The sequence below is a fragment of the Ochotona curzoniae genome, unplaced genomic scaffold (genome assembly GCF_017591425.1).
Source record: "Ochotona curzoniae isolate NIBS_2020 unplaced genomic scaffold, NIBS_Ocur_1.0 patch432, whole genome shotgun sequence".
NCBI lineage: Eukaryota > Metazoa > Chordata > Mammalia > Lagomorpha > Ochotonidae > Ochotona > Ochotona curzoniae.
The window spans coordinates 66,094-78,917 of NW_024467009.1; the positions used below are offsets into that span (position 1 = coordinate 66,094).

The 12,824-nt window shown below is 52.6% G+C and overlaps 1 protein-coding gene across 3 annotated transcripts in view; it reads right to left on the bottom strand.

Annotated features, from left to right (window-relative positions):
- Nucleotides 1–648: 648 nt before the first annotated feature.
- Nucleotides 649–12,824, bottom strand: part of LOC121167804 (guanine nucleotide-binding protein G(olf) subunit alpha) — a 145,819-nt gene continuing 133,643 nt past the window's right edge. For all 3 annotated transcript variants that reach the window (XM_040997446.1, XM_040997447.1, XM_040997448.1), the window contains 7 exons: nt 10,885–10,939; nt 9,655–9,728; nt 8,325–8,383; nt 7,793–7,913; nt 6,203–6,333; nt 3,921–3,988; nt 649–795 (listed from right to left, as the gene is read on the bottom strand). In XM_040997446.1, the coding sequence (XP_040853380.1) occupies nt 649–795; nt 3,921–3,988; nt 6,203–6,333; nt 7,793–7,913; nt 8,325–8,383; nt 9,655–9,728; nt 10,885–10,939 (655 nt within the window). The remainder of the gene's footprint in view (nt 796–3,920; nt 3,989–6,202; nt 6,334–7,792; nt 7,914–8,324; nt 8,384–9,654; nt 9,729–10,884; nt 10,940–12,824) is intronic.

Genomic DNA, 12,824 nt, shown 5'->3' on the forward strand with positions numbered 1-12,824 from the left:
ATGGGGGTGTAGAAAATCATTGGTAGACGGGGACACGTTTTTTTTTTTTTTGCAAGAAGTGTGGCCAATTTTCTGCCGAAATGGACAAGGCCTCAGGTGGTTATGATTGCAATGCCTGTGACAGGCAGGCAGCGCAATGGAAGGGGGGGGGTCTGTCCTTGTCCTGGGCATGGGACAGCTGGGAAGGACCGGCCACCTGCCACCCTGCAGCTTCCTAAGGTGGCAGGATAGAGCACACACGTCTGCATTCCTGCTTGATAACTTGATAAGTTCCCTGTCTAGCAAGCTAAGCCTTTTTTTGCTGATGGATAAAGGGACAATTGAGTATCCCGGGCCCCCACCCAGAGAGATGTCACTGTATTGTCAGCTCCCAGGAGAGTGACACACATGGACGAGGCCGTCGGGAGCCTGCGGGAGGTTGTGCTCCGTTAGAACAGGAAGCTGCAGAGCCAAACCTGGGGTGGGTCAGAGGTAGCCGGAGGCTTGGTGGTTGCACGTGGGGTTGTATCCAGGAGGGGACAGATGCCGCCAGGTGCAAACTAGAAATGATGTCCTACCGCGGGCATGGGGGCTGGAGAAGCTTCCACCTGCGGGGTGTGAGGGAGCGGGGGTGGGGGCGGCGGGAGGCGGGCAGGCAGCAGCCCCTCCTCACAGGAGTTCGTACTGCTTAAGGTGCATCCGTTGGATGATGTCGCGGCAGTCGTTGAACACCCTGCGGATGTTCTCCGTGTCCACGGCACAGGTGAAGTGAGGGTAGCAGTAGTGTTTGCCGTCACCCGTGGCCGTGCTGATTCTCTACAAGAGATACACACAGAGTGTCCCCGCTGAGGACCACACAGCCCTGACCCTCTCCGGGATGGCCCTTGGGCAAGCAGTGCTTCGTGCAAAGGCCAGAGGGCTGTGGCAACAGCTGGATGGCTGCTGGGAACCTGCGGCAGTGCCAATTGCATTCTGGGCACGCTGCTGGGCACCACACAACCCACAGCCCGGTGCAGCTCCGAGCAGAGCTGGGAGGCAGCGCGTAAAAGCGCCCTCAGAGTTTGTGGCAAATGGAATTAAGCCTAAGTTGATTTTGGCTCAAAGCAACTTTTGCAACCCACATAGGAGAGTTCCCCAAAAGCTGATGGACTTGCCGACCCTGTGGCACACGAAGTGGCTGTGGGCAGGCATTGAGGGGTATGATCCAGCAACTGGGAGCTCTTTCTAGATAGATAACAAATAATCTAAACCCAGAAGACAGCAGTGGCACAGTGTTCCCTGAACTGTCTAAGGAGATAGAGTGCACAGGAGGTGACTGAGGTATAGTGAGGTCATGTGGCTGGGCCCCAGCCCAGGCTGGTGTCCTTGTAGGGGAAGCAGCTGTGGAGGACACACAGTCCAGGGGCGAGCAGGTGCTGCCGCTAGAAAAGCATCCCACCTGGGCAGGTGAACGTGGGGCCGCGGAGCCTCTTGGGGAGCAAGCTCCCGATGCCAGGCACTTCCTCCTCAGCTCTCTGTGCCTGCCAAGCTTCCTAGGAAAGCATTGTGATGGAGACACAGGGTCCAGGCCCAGGTTTTATAGCCAGCGGATCCCTCATAGATTCTCCCACTGATTCTTAGCAACAGTTGGAGTTCCCTTAGCACTTACAAGTTTGTTTTAAATTCTGGCCTCCTGGCAGCAGGGGGTTATAAATCTTTTCAATCCTAAACACCATGTGAGCTATTGGGCATGCAGGCACAGTGAGTTTGTGGTTAATGGAGTAGGAAATAGATTTGCTTCTGTCATAATCAGTCTGGTTTGTCCTTGCCTGGGGCAGCTGGTTTGGCCCCTGACATGGACGTGTGACAAGGCTGCTGCAGGTCCTAAAGGGCAGGTTCCTCCCTTTCCCAGACACTCCTATGGCTTTCCTGAACAAAGATAAAGAAAGATAAGACTAGGCTGTGTTGGACTCCACCCTAGGGCCTGGACCCCTGGCTGTCGCCCAGCTCCCTTGGGCTCTGCCCCAGGCGGTAACAGCATGGTGAGCTCAGGCGATGCTCAGTGGCCCAGGAGACAGGTATCTCAAGAATGCCAGGTACCTCTCTCCCCCGCTTAGTCACCATCCTTGGCTCTCCCGGGTCTGGAGCAGCCAGTTTGGGAGGCCAGGGCTGTTCAGGGTGACCGATGGGACCTAGTGTCCTGGGGGCTTTCAGCACACTCCTGGTTGCCCCTGTCGTCCATTCTACTGGGCTCTAGCCTCCCACGCACGGAGGTCCAGAGGCCGTGTACTTAGGCGGGAGGCCACAGACAACCGGCAGCCTCTTCTAAGCAGAGCTCTTCTCCCTGTGCCTTCTCCCCTCCTCCAAGAGGGCCTCCTGGGTCCCTTCTCCTTTAAGGAGCTTTCTTCCCAGGCCCTCTGTTGCCATGGTCTCCACCACCACCTGTCTCCCAGGGTTCACGCCTGAGCTGATCGAACATAGAGATGCAACCTGGTTAGGGGCTGTCTCTGCGCTCAACCGGTCTCAGGCTCTCATCGCCCCTGGGCCAGCTTTGGTCTACTGGTGGAGAGTAAGAAGAGGCCTGTTGCAGGTCTGGGTTTGTCTCGGACAGGTCTGCTCCTACCCTGCATCCAAATACCCAGTTCCTGGTCCTGGTCAACTTGTAGTCCTCATTAGAAGAGCAGACTGTGGGATACTGGTTGCGTGGCTTTCTACTTTATGGTCTTATAAGATGCTCTTCAAAAAGGGGGTTTCAGGGAGCCTGTGCAGTGGCATAGTAAGTTAAGCTTCCGCCTGTGGTGCCGGCATCCCATACGGGTGCCTGTTTGAGTCCTGGCTGTTTTACTTCCAATCCAGCTCCCTGGTAATGCACCTGGGAAAAAAAAATAAGGATGGTCCACACATCCTTGGGTCCCTGTGCCCACATGAGAGCTCCAGAAGAAACTCCTGGCTACGGACACAGGCCCAGCATTGCTCATTGCAGTCATTTGGAGAAAGGCTCAGTGGATAGGAGATCTGTCTCTCCTTCTCTCTCTGTAACTCTGCTTTTCAAATAAAAATACACTTTAATTCAAAAGGGCTGAATTCCTGGCTGGAGAACTCCTCAGTGCACGCTGGCCCTGAGACTCTATGGCAGGGTGGCAGGCCCCACAGGCACACCCCCACCCGAGTGCCCCAGCTGCTCTGTGTGGCACCAGGGCTGGGGTTGGTCATCATCACCCTCTAGCTCCCCCTGGTGTTCAGAGGGTGCCACCAGGCTAGCTGCTATGGGAAGGGGTAAAGTCCCTTTCCTGTGATAGGCTACCAAGCCTGGGGGCCTTGGCTCAGGCAGCCAGGGCTCCTGTTTCTTTGGATGTCAGTAACTGCCCACACATGGGAACATGCCCTTGCGAGTGCCTTGGCATTGACCAGCTTCAAGCTAGTAAAAGCAATCAGCTAGAAGCAAGAGGTGACGTTTTACCGGTTGGTTAGATCCTGTAAGAACTATGTGAATAATTCTTTCACTTCTTATGTAAGCTTGCAACGATGTCAAAAGAAAAAGATGGAGGGGAAAAAAAAAAAAAGAAATGTCTGAATTTGATTGGTTCCTGTCCATCTTTGGCTTTAGCCTGCAGCTCCTTTGGATGGAGGACGAGGGCTGAGTGCTGGTTACACAGAAACGCAGCCCCAGGATGGCGTCCAGGAGCACCCCTGGGCTCCGTTTCCCAGGGAGCTGTGAGCCTGCTCTGACGCTGTTGCCAGGAAGCTGTGGGACTCTGGGTGGGAGATGCTGGGCTTCCCTGAACTCTAGTGGGCTCAGCTCTGCCATGTAGGCTACAACCCCTTCCACTCTCTCACCATCCATGGTTTTGGGTAAGCAAAAAAAGAAATGTAATCAGAAAGGGATTAAGTAGTTTGCAAACTATACAGAACAGCGTTAACTCGTGGTGGCAGGGAAAACCAAGGTTAATGGGAATACTTACCAAGAAGAGATCTCGGATGAAGAACTTGGCTCTTGTCACTTTGGGGTCTTCTCCTGCATCCGGTGTTGCTGAAATCACAGAAGTGTCTGTTAGTGACCTGAACAGGTGGTAGTGCCAGGCGGAACCCAGAGGGGATGACAGAGGGGCGCTGGCTGCGTATGGCACACTTCCTCCCTGCTCTCCCGTCATTTAGATGGCTACAGCTCCAGTGACACTGTTCATTGGGGCACATACTTCATGTGGTCCCACAATTCCTGCGTGGAAACATAAGTTCCAGTGCAATAGAACTGGGGGAGCCACTAGGTTGTGGGAACTCTGCCTGCAGCCACTGGTTGGGACCCAAGGTGGGTGGCTTCTCATGACAACACCTGCGAGAAACTGCTCAAGGAAGGAGGGAGCCCCATCCCAGCTCAAGCTTTGGATGCTCACGGGCAGAGGCCGGAGCGAGGCTGGATGGCCCGATTTGTATGGGATCTGATGGGCTGGAGGCTAGCAGTGGCAGAGGAAAGAACCTCTGCTGGTCCAGAAAGGAGGGGGGAGGGGAGAGAGAGAGAAAGAAGGCAAGCCCCCAGTGACCTAAAGATTGCACTCCCCAGAGTCCTTACCTGGATCAAGGCTTCACCCTGTTAGCACCAGCGGTCCCTGAATTTGGGGTTTTACACCTATGCCTGAGGTGGGGAGCAAATCCTGTCCTAACTATAGCAATGTCCTCATTAGCAATGTCCTAACTATAGCAGTGGCCCCCAGGGAGCTTGTCTGCTCCTTTGTCCATGTGAGAACAAGACTAGGGCTGCCAGCATCCTCAGCAGGATCTTCTCAGGTTGCAGGTGGTGAGCCACACCCCCCTGTTGCTGCCACGTGACCCCATCTGGGGCATTTGGTTACAGCAGCTGGAGCAGAGTGAGCCAGGTGGGAGCAAAACTTCTTAAAGGCTGTCCTTGGCGAGCTTGGAAGGCAGGAGAGAGGGCAGGGTTCAAGTGGGCAGAGCTGTGAGCTCTCTACTGCCTGGCTCCTATCAAGACTACCCCTCTCTGATCCTGTGGCACATACTTTATTTGAAATCGCAACAGAAATCAACCTGGTGTGGATCATTGGGATTCTGGGTCCTCCTTCACAGAGTCCAATTCTTGGGATAACCCCACTGCTTTCCATGACCTCATGGAGTCTGGGGTCCTATGTTCTAGGCAGCCCACCTGAGTATTATCCCACTGCTTTCTCAGCAATAGGATCTGTGGAGACTCGGGAGCGGAGGCTTGACTCGGACACTGCTGTGTTGGGCCAAAGGCAGGTACCAGGCAGGCCTGAAGATGGGTAAGGAGGGGCATGACGCCCCCTGTGGTACTCAGCCTGGGGTGTGTGCTGGGGTGGTGGTTCCCCACCCCTGCAGCTGCATGGCATCCATTGGGGTAGGCTCTGGGCATGGGCCTTTCCTGAGGGTTGAAATATACTATGTTGTACCTGCAAGCTACTTCCAAAAATCTGTGGCAAAGGAAGTACCAGACATGAGGATGCTTCAAAAAGCTTGTGGAAAAACAAAATGAAAAGATGTTTATTTTGGTGCAAACCAACGTGAGGTTCATGCATACCCTTTTCATAATATGCATTTCCAACAGAGTTTTGGAAGATCCACGTGGGACAGCCTTTTGGAGGAGCTAGCAAGGCCGTGTCACGGGAGGTTAATCAGAGGCTCAGCCTGGCAGCAGCACCCTGGTCACGCCTTCTTCTGTGGCAGTCTGAATGGGAACTCTTAAGACATTGACAAGCGGAGCCCCCAACAGGACATTTAAAACAGGTGGAGCATCTCCATTGCAAAAACTCTGAGCTCTGAACATGCAAACGAATCTCAGTGTTCGGAGCTCTGACATGACAGTGTACACGGAGAATTCCCCAGCTGACCTCGGGAGACAGGGTCACGGGCAGCACGTGGGTACATAACAGCATTACACAAGATCACCCGAGGCTCTAGGTGCGAGCAGTATAGGAAACACAAGTGGATTTCCTGTTTAGACTTGGGTTCCATGCTCAGGGTGGCACATTATGTGTATGCCAATACTGCAAAATAATAATAATAAAAAAAGCCTTCCAAAATAAATAACATTTCTGGTTCCAAGTGTTTCAAGAAAAGGGACCACCAGCAACCTATTAAATGGGGCAGTTGGAGGGAGGGTTGATTCCAACTAATGGTTTATCTTTGATCCTTTAGAGGTATATGAATTACAGTCACAGAGCTCTTAAGAAAGTATTAGTTCTCTCTGCTCCAGAACAAAGTTTTAAAGTCTCACCATCTTCGGGAACAGTATAATTTGCATACTCTGGGAAGTAGTCTTCAATTTTTGACTTCCCTGCCAAGACTTTCTCTGCCAGCATATCCTGTTTGTTCAAGAATAAGATGATAGAAATGGTCCGTAACCACCTGAAAAAGGGAGAAAGAAAAAATGCGCATTTCACACACGCTGGCATCCATCAGTGCCCTAACGTAGGAGCTGCAAAATTAAAAGGGGGAATGTTGTCTTCTTTCTGGAGAGACACAGGATTCCACAGTGGCTGATGGACCTATATTCACAGTGTCTCCGTAAGCGATGATGAGCAGGTGCAGGAAGTTAGCTGGCAGTTGCGTCTTTTAGAACTCATTTCCACTGGGGATACACAGCTATTAGCTCCAAAGCTAAAATTTGGTTCTATAATAAAAATACTTGGATTAAAAAAAATACTTGTGATGAGAGAGAGAGAGAAAGAGAAAGAGCTCCTCTCTGTTGGTGCACATCCCTGATGCCCCCACCAGCTGGGGACAGAAACCAGGAGCCTGGCTCTCCTTCCAGGTCTCATGTGGGACCCACGTGGTACCTCTAGGGTGCGCATCAGCAGGGAGCTGGAATCGGAAGTGGAGCCAGGAGCCAGGCACATCAAGTGGCACATCAAGTTAAGTTGCCACCCGCAATGGCGGGCATCCTGTATCAGAGTGCTGGTTCAAATCCCAGTTGCTCTGCTTCCCATCCAGTTCCCCGCTAATGTGCCTGGGAAAGCAGTGGAAGATGTCACAAATACTTGGGCCTCTGCCACCCATGTGGGAGACTTGAACGAGGTACCTGGTTTGGGCTGTTGCGGTCATTTGGGAAATGAACCAGCAAGATGTCTTCTATTCTCTTTTGTAATTCTGTCTTTCAAATAAATTACTTAAAAATTATTTAAGTTATTTTGAGAGAGAGAGTAATCTCCCATTGCTGGCTCAATTATGAAATGCTTAAAACAGCTAGAATTAGACTGGGTAAAGCTAGGAGTCCGAAGCTCCATCTGGGTCTACTGTTTGGGTGGTAGGGACCCAACTACTCTGCCATCATTTTCTGCCTCCCATGGTGTGCATTTGCAGAAAGCTGGAATTGGAAGTGGAGTTGGCACCCAAAGGCAGGCACTCTGATATAGTTGTGGGTGCCACTGCTCCATAAGGGTCTCTTAGGGATCACGTAAGGTATTCCCAGAAGCCCTGAAGTAGGAGGCTTTGAAAAACCAAACCTAATCCATTTTGAACCCCAGGATTGACAGAAAGTGTTTAAAAAATCAGAGCTTGACAGTCGATCCTTCTGCTAGCCGGCCCGTTGCGCTCACTATGAATCATCGGGGAAGATCTTCCTCTCTGTCTCTCCTCTCTCTGTATATCCGCCTTTCCAATGGATTGACATATCTTCTGCTAGCCATATCAGGGCTCTGTGGAGGAATACTCCCCATCTGAAGGATGTCTGGACACTGGATGAGCTAATGGTCAGGAAGGAGAGAACATGAAAGTTGCCTGCAGAAACCATCCTTCAGGAAACAAGACCTGCAACCCTCCTCTCCGCCCCCACCCCAGCTAACAGAGGCTTTGGGAGTTTTGTGACCTGTTGTTCCAGATGCTTTCAAAAAGGTCCAGGGACTCCCTCAGCCTGTTGGTGTTGTTGTCCTCCCGGATGACCATGTTGTAGCTGCTACAGGCGGCCACGTAAATGATGGCGGTGACATCTGAATTGGAGATGGAGACAGGAAACACCCTGGTGAGATGGGAGTTGAGCAAGTCTCCAACATTACTCTGCAGTGACATGAACACAATGAGGAGCTCCCCTCTCCACCAAACCACTATGGGTTTGTGGTGCTTTGTGTATGGGATTCCAACCCGTGTTCTCAACGTTGTGATTATTCAAGGGAATTGACCTGGGTCCCAAGTTACTGTAAATGATGCAACCTGAGTTATACAGGGAGTCTCTCTATATAACACGATGGGACAGGTTTAGGAAGGGGCGTTGGTAATCTTCCATCAGTTGCATTGCTCCGCACACTAGTTGAGCTAGAGAAGGCCAAATTCAAAACTGGGCAGACCCAGGAGCAGTGTGAGTGTGAGCGATCACCCCTGTGGTCCTAAGGGCATCAGATCACCATTGAAGCACTGGATCCATTTTCTCCTCTCATCCCGCTGGCCACCGACATCAAACATGCTGTGGAAGAGTGAAAGGGAGATGGTTATGCGAACCCATCACACGTGGCTCCATTTTTTCCCTGGGCCTCAAATCTCAGTCCTGTGCAATCTTGGGCTCCAGGTGTTACAGCTCCTCCCACACTCTACCCCTTCTCTGTCATCTTATAGGGTGCAGGTGTGACAGAAGTTGTCTGAGACACGCAGTGGGCACCCAAGGCATGCGCCATGTCTGGCTCAGGTAATGGGAACATCTCTGAGTTCAACACAGGTCTCCAGTGGGGGCAGCGTGAAGGCCATGCCTCACTCCAGTTTTCAGGTCTCTGTACCTGATCTCTAGTGACTCAGGCACCTAGTCCCTTATGGAACTGGTCTCACGGCCCGTCTGCATCCACACACCTCCCTGGGGTGCTGCAATGGGTTCTTCTTGTCTTCCCAATTTGGGAAAGACCTCTGGGCTCCAGCTTCAGGTTCCCCCAATCTTGCACAGCCAACGTGGCCATGCCCAGGTTTCCCATGGACTTCTTTGACTCAACAAGCTGGTTCCAGTCCCTCTTTTCATAGCTGCATGTACCCCCTTCCTGGGCCATCTGCCCTTAGGGGGATTCTGCATCTACCTGCACTCCCTTCACCAGGCCTCTGAGCTCCCATGTATGCAACCCACAAGCCCCAAGGTCTCTATTGACTTATTTTCAGGCTTTGCATCAATGCATAGAGGACAACTGCCAGGGACTGGGTGTGACGTGTGGTGTGTTTAGCGAATGCTTTAAAGAACACTTTTCATCCCCATCCACTGGTTGACTTTCCAAATGCTGGAAATAGCTGGTGGCAGAATCTAGGCGTTACCAAAGTCAAAGCCAGGGTCTCTGACACAGGCGGACGGAGAGATGTCCTAGCTGGCATCTCAACTACAAGGCTCAGTGCCCATCTTTGTGAATGCTTGGAAAACACCACGGCTCTTGAGGGCATTTGATAGGCAGACCAGGATGTGGCATGCCTGTCTCATCCTTAAAAAAAATAAATAAATAAAAATAAAAATTTAAAAGGCCAATGAAATGGAGAGCTAGCAGGGACACTGTGGTTTCTATTCAGGCCCTCATTTCCACTTTAGCGATGAGTGATAAAAAAAAAAAAAACAGCCTCTAGAATCTTCCCATCTGGAGAGGCCCATGACAACCTTGCCAGAACTAGGCTCCCCCACCCCTCAAGGCTCTGCCCCCGCCCCTTCAAGGCTCCGGGCCCACCATCTCTGCAAGCGGGCCACGCTTGCACTTACTGAAAGTGTACACTTACTGAAAGTTCACTTTGTCCACTTGGAATCGTGTCTCGAAGATCCCCGAGGTTAGAACTCTGCATCTGAGGAGGTCCTGGGGGCCAGAAGAGGGAAACGAACTGAGTTAGATCCTCAGCCTTCGTGTGTGTGTGTGTGTGTGTGTGTGTGTGTGTGTGTGTGTGTGTGTGTGTGTTGGGGAAGCCACACAGGCTTTGCATTTTGTCAAATGATACTGTCTTCCCTTGTAAGGAAAAACAAACAACGGGAATCCTCCATCATCATCACCATCCTCTTCCTCCTCCTCCTCCCTGTCATCATCATCAAAGAATGCATCTTGCTGTCAGCTGCCTGACAGCTGACTCACAGTGCCTAGTATTCTGGGGTGAGGACCTGCGAAGGGCTGGGAAGCAAGGCTCACTCAGAACACACCTGACTGCACTAAGCAGTTGCTGCTCTCCCGGACTGGTAGCTGTGAATTTTAACTTTTCCCGCCTCTCCTCTGCCTCTTGTGGTTCTCTCTGGAATTGAAGATGTGACTGCTCCCAGGGGGATGAGGAAGCCACAAATCTGACACCTTGGGCATGTGGGACAGGTGTCAGATTCCCCCCTCCTCCCACGCCAATCGAATGCTTTAATGGTGTCCACCACGCAGCCACACAGTTATAATCCTGGAAGGCAAGGGGAAGTCCTCTTCTCTGCGTTAATGTGAGCATAATAAGTGCCGGGGACACCCATAATGGATCAAGGAAGCTACCACGGCTGGCATAGCATCCTCCAAGGGGTGCATCCTGGAAACATTTGTTGGGGGTGAGTGGGTTGGGTGAGACATCCGAGCTCAGCAGCTCCCTCTCTGCTCCGTATAAATGTGAAATTGGGGGTGGGGGGGTTGGCTTCACAGTGACTCAGCCTAGTCACTCTAGGGCACCCCAGAAAGTGGCTTGCATGTTCCATGGGGGGCCAGCACTGAGACCAGATGCAGAATGGGCATGGTTCATGCAGCTGGGGAAGGCTCAGCTTTCCAGTGGGCAGTTCCCACAGGCCATGGGCACCACGTATTCCCAGGCTGCACGTAACGGACTTTTCAAGTTAGCGACTCACAGGCTTAGACAGTGTCAGACACCGGCAGGGAGCTGACATGCTCCGGACACACGTGGGGTATGGCAGCGACTTGCAGGCTTTTTAGCAATGGCTGAATCAAACTGTAAGTCACTGTGTTTCCAAAGAGTGGGGCAAGCTCTGACTGCCCTTACCTGGTCCGTGGGTGTGTAGTCAACCAGACTGACGCTGTCGATCCGTTCCAGGAAGCTGCAGAGAGAGCAGCGCAAGTTCAGAAAGCTCCTGTGATTCTTTTCTCTCCAGGCAGGACAAGCGCTGGGTCATTGCCACAAGCTCAGTGTGCATAGAGACTTCCTGCTTTCTGTCTGCTGAGTGCGCATCTGTCTCTGCTTGGCACCCCACCGCCGGCTGAGGCCAGAGGCCTGCACTGCTGTTCATGCGTGCAAACCTATGCACAAGTGCATCTCATGTGTGCCTTGCTGCTGGCCTACTCTTACTGGCCTGGGATTGGGGGGGTTAATGAGAATTGTGAACAAGGGCTTGGGGGGCCTCCCGGAGCAAGAAAACCACATGGGGTCTGTTAGCCAAAGTTCCTAATAAGGACCAAGCGTTGCCTTGTGTGTGTGTGTGTGTGTGTGTGTGACTGTATGAGGGGATGGCCGTATGTGTGTCTCTGTGGTAGTGCACATAGCTGTGTGACTGTGGGAGGGTACAGCTGCACGTGTGTGGAGTGGCTGTGTGAGAGTGAGCTGTATGTTGGCACACCTGCTCAGGCTGCCAGAGTATGTCCCATCCGTCTGATCTGTGCCACATAACCCAGGGTTGGAGAAGCAAGAAGAGCATGGGACAGATGAAGTAACATGGGGTTCTCTCTTCTCAGAGGCTACAGGCATGGCTCTCCCTCCTGCAGGAGGCCACGAAGGATACTGTTCCTGGCCTCCTGGGAGGCCCTCCTTGCCCACCTGTCTCAAACAGGAGCTCTGATGCCTGGGCCCCAGGGTGGGAGGCAGCTGTGTATTCTCTCGGCCTACAGGTCCCCTTCACAGCACATCATTCTCCACACACCTGCCGCATGGCCTGCCAGTCCTCCTGAGGGTCTGGTGGGGCTCAGGTGGGAGGTGGCATTTCCATAGCCTCCATCCCTGCGTCATGGCTCTGGTCTAACACCTGCCCTCGACCTGCACCAAGAGCCACCTCCGTGGCAGGTGAACCGTCAACAGAATGAGCTGATGGACAACTATGGAGTCTCCATGTTGGGGACAGGAAGTGGTGGTGGTGGGGGGGGCCTCAGTAGGCAGGAGTGAGGTCAGCTCAGCTCGGAGAGATGGGAAGGCTCCAAAAGCTGGCGAGGGTGACTGCTTTGGTCTGATGTGTTCCGTGGGTCACAAAGGACCTTCTGATGGAGCAGACACCGTAAGCCCTGGCAGGTGCCAATGTTTCAACCTAAAGGTGGGTGAAGGGTCTGGGGTGAGGATTTGGCTTCGAGCAGGAGGTGGAAGAGGGAGACCTCGGAGTCTCTGATGAAGGCAGATCTCTGCAGTAGCAGCAGGAAGGGAGCTTTGGTGGATAGCCCTGACCCAGGTGTGACAAAGTGCTTCTCTGTGCTCAGAGATGGCCCCGCCCCTGGACCATACACACGCGGCACCAGGCAGGTGGGGCGGGAACAAGTCAGGCCTGAGGCGGAAGGCCGGATGGAACTAATAATTGAGTATGAAGTTTAGGGCTATAGTTAGAATTTAGGAAGTAACCAATTTATCCCACAATGCACATAGGGTGGAGGTAGGTGGGCGGATTTATTCATATGGTAATAATGGTGGAAAGAATGAGGGCTGGTACATGATTAAATGCTGCCTTCCAAAGGAACTGGTGGGAGTCCCTTTTTGCAGGCTATCAAAGAGAAGTGACTCTGAGATATGCTGACAAGGAGAGGTGGCAGCTTCTCCCCGCCCCTCCAATCAGCTCTGACAGTTACTTCCACGGCCTCTGAGACACGTGGGGGGCCACAGGGAGCATTTCCAAGGGAGTTTCTGGAAGGCCACTGATGCCGTAGTTGCTGAGCTTCACGGAGTTGTGCTGTGCAATAACATGCGAAAATTCATCGTTCAACGTCAGTGTGCCCTCACCGCCCAGTTCT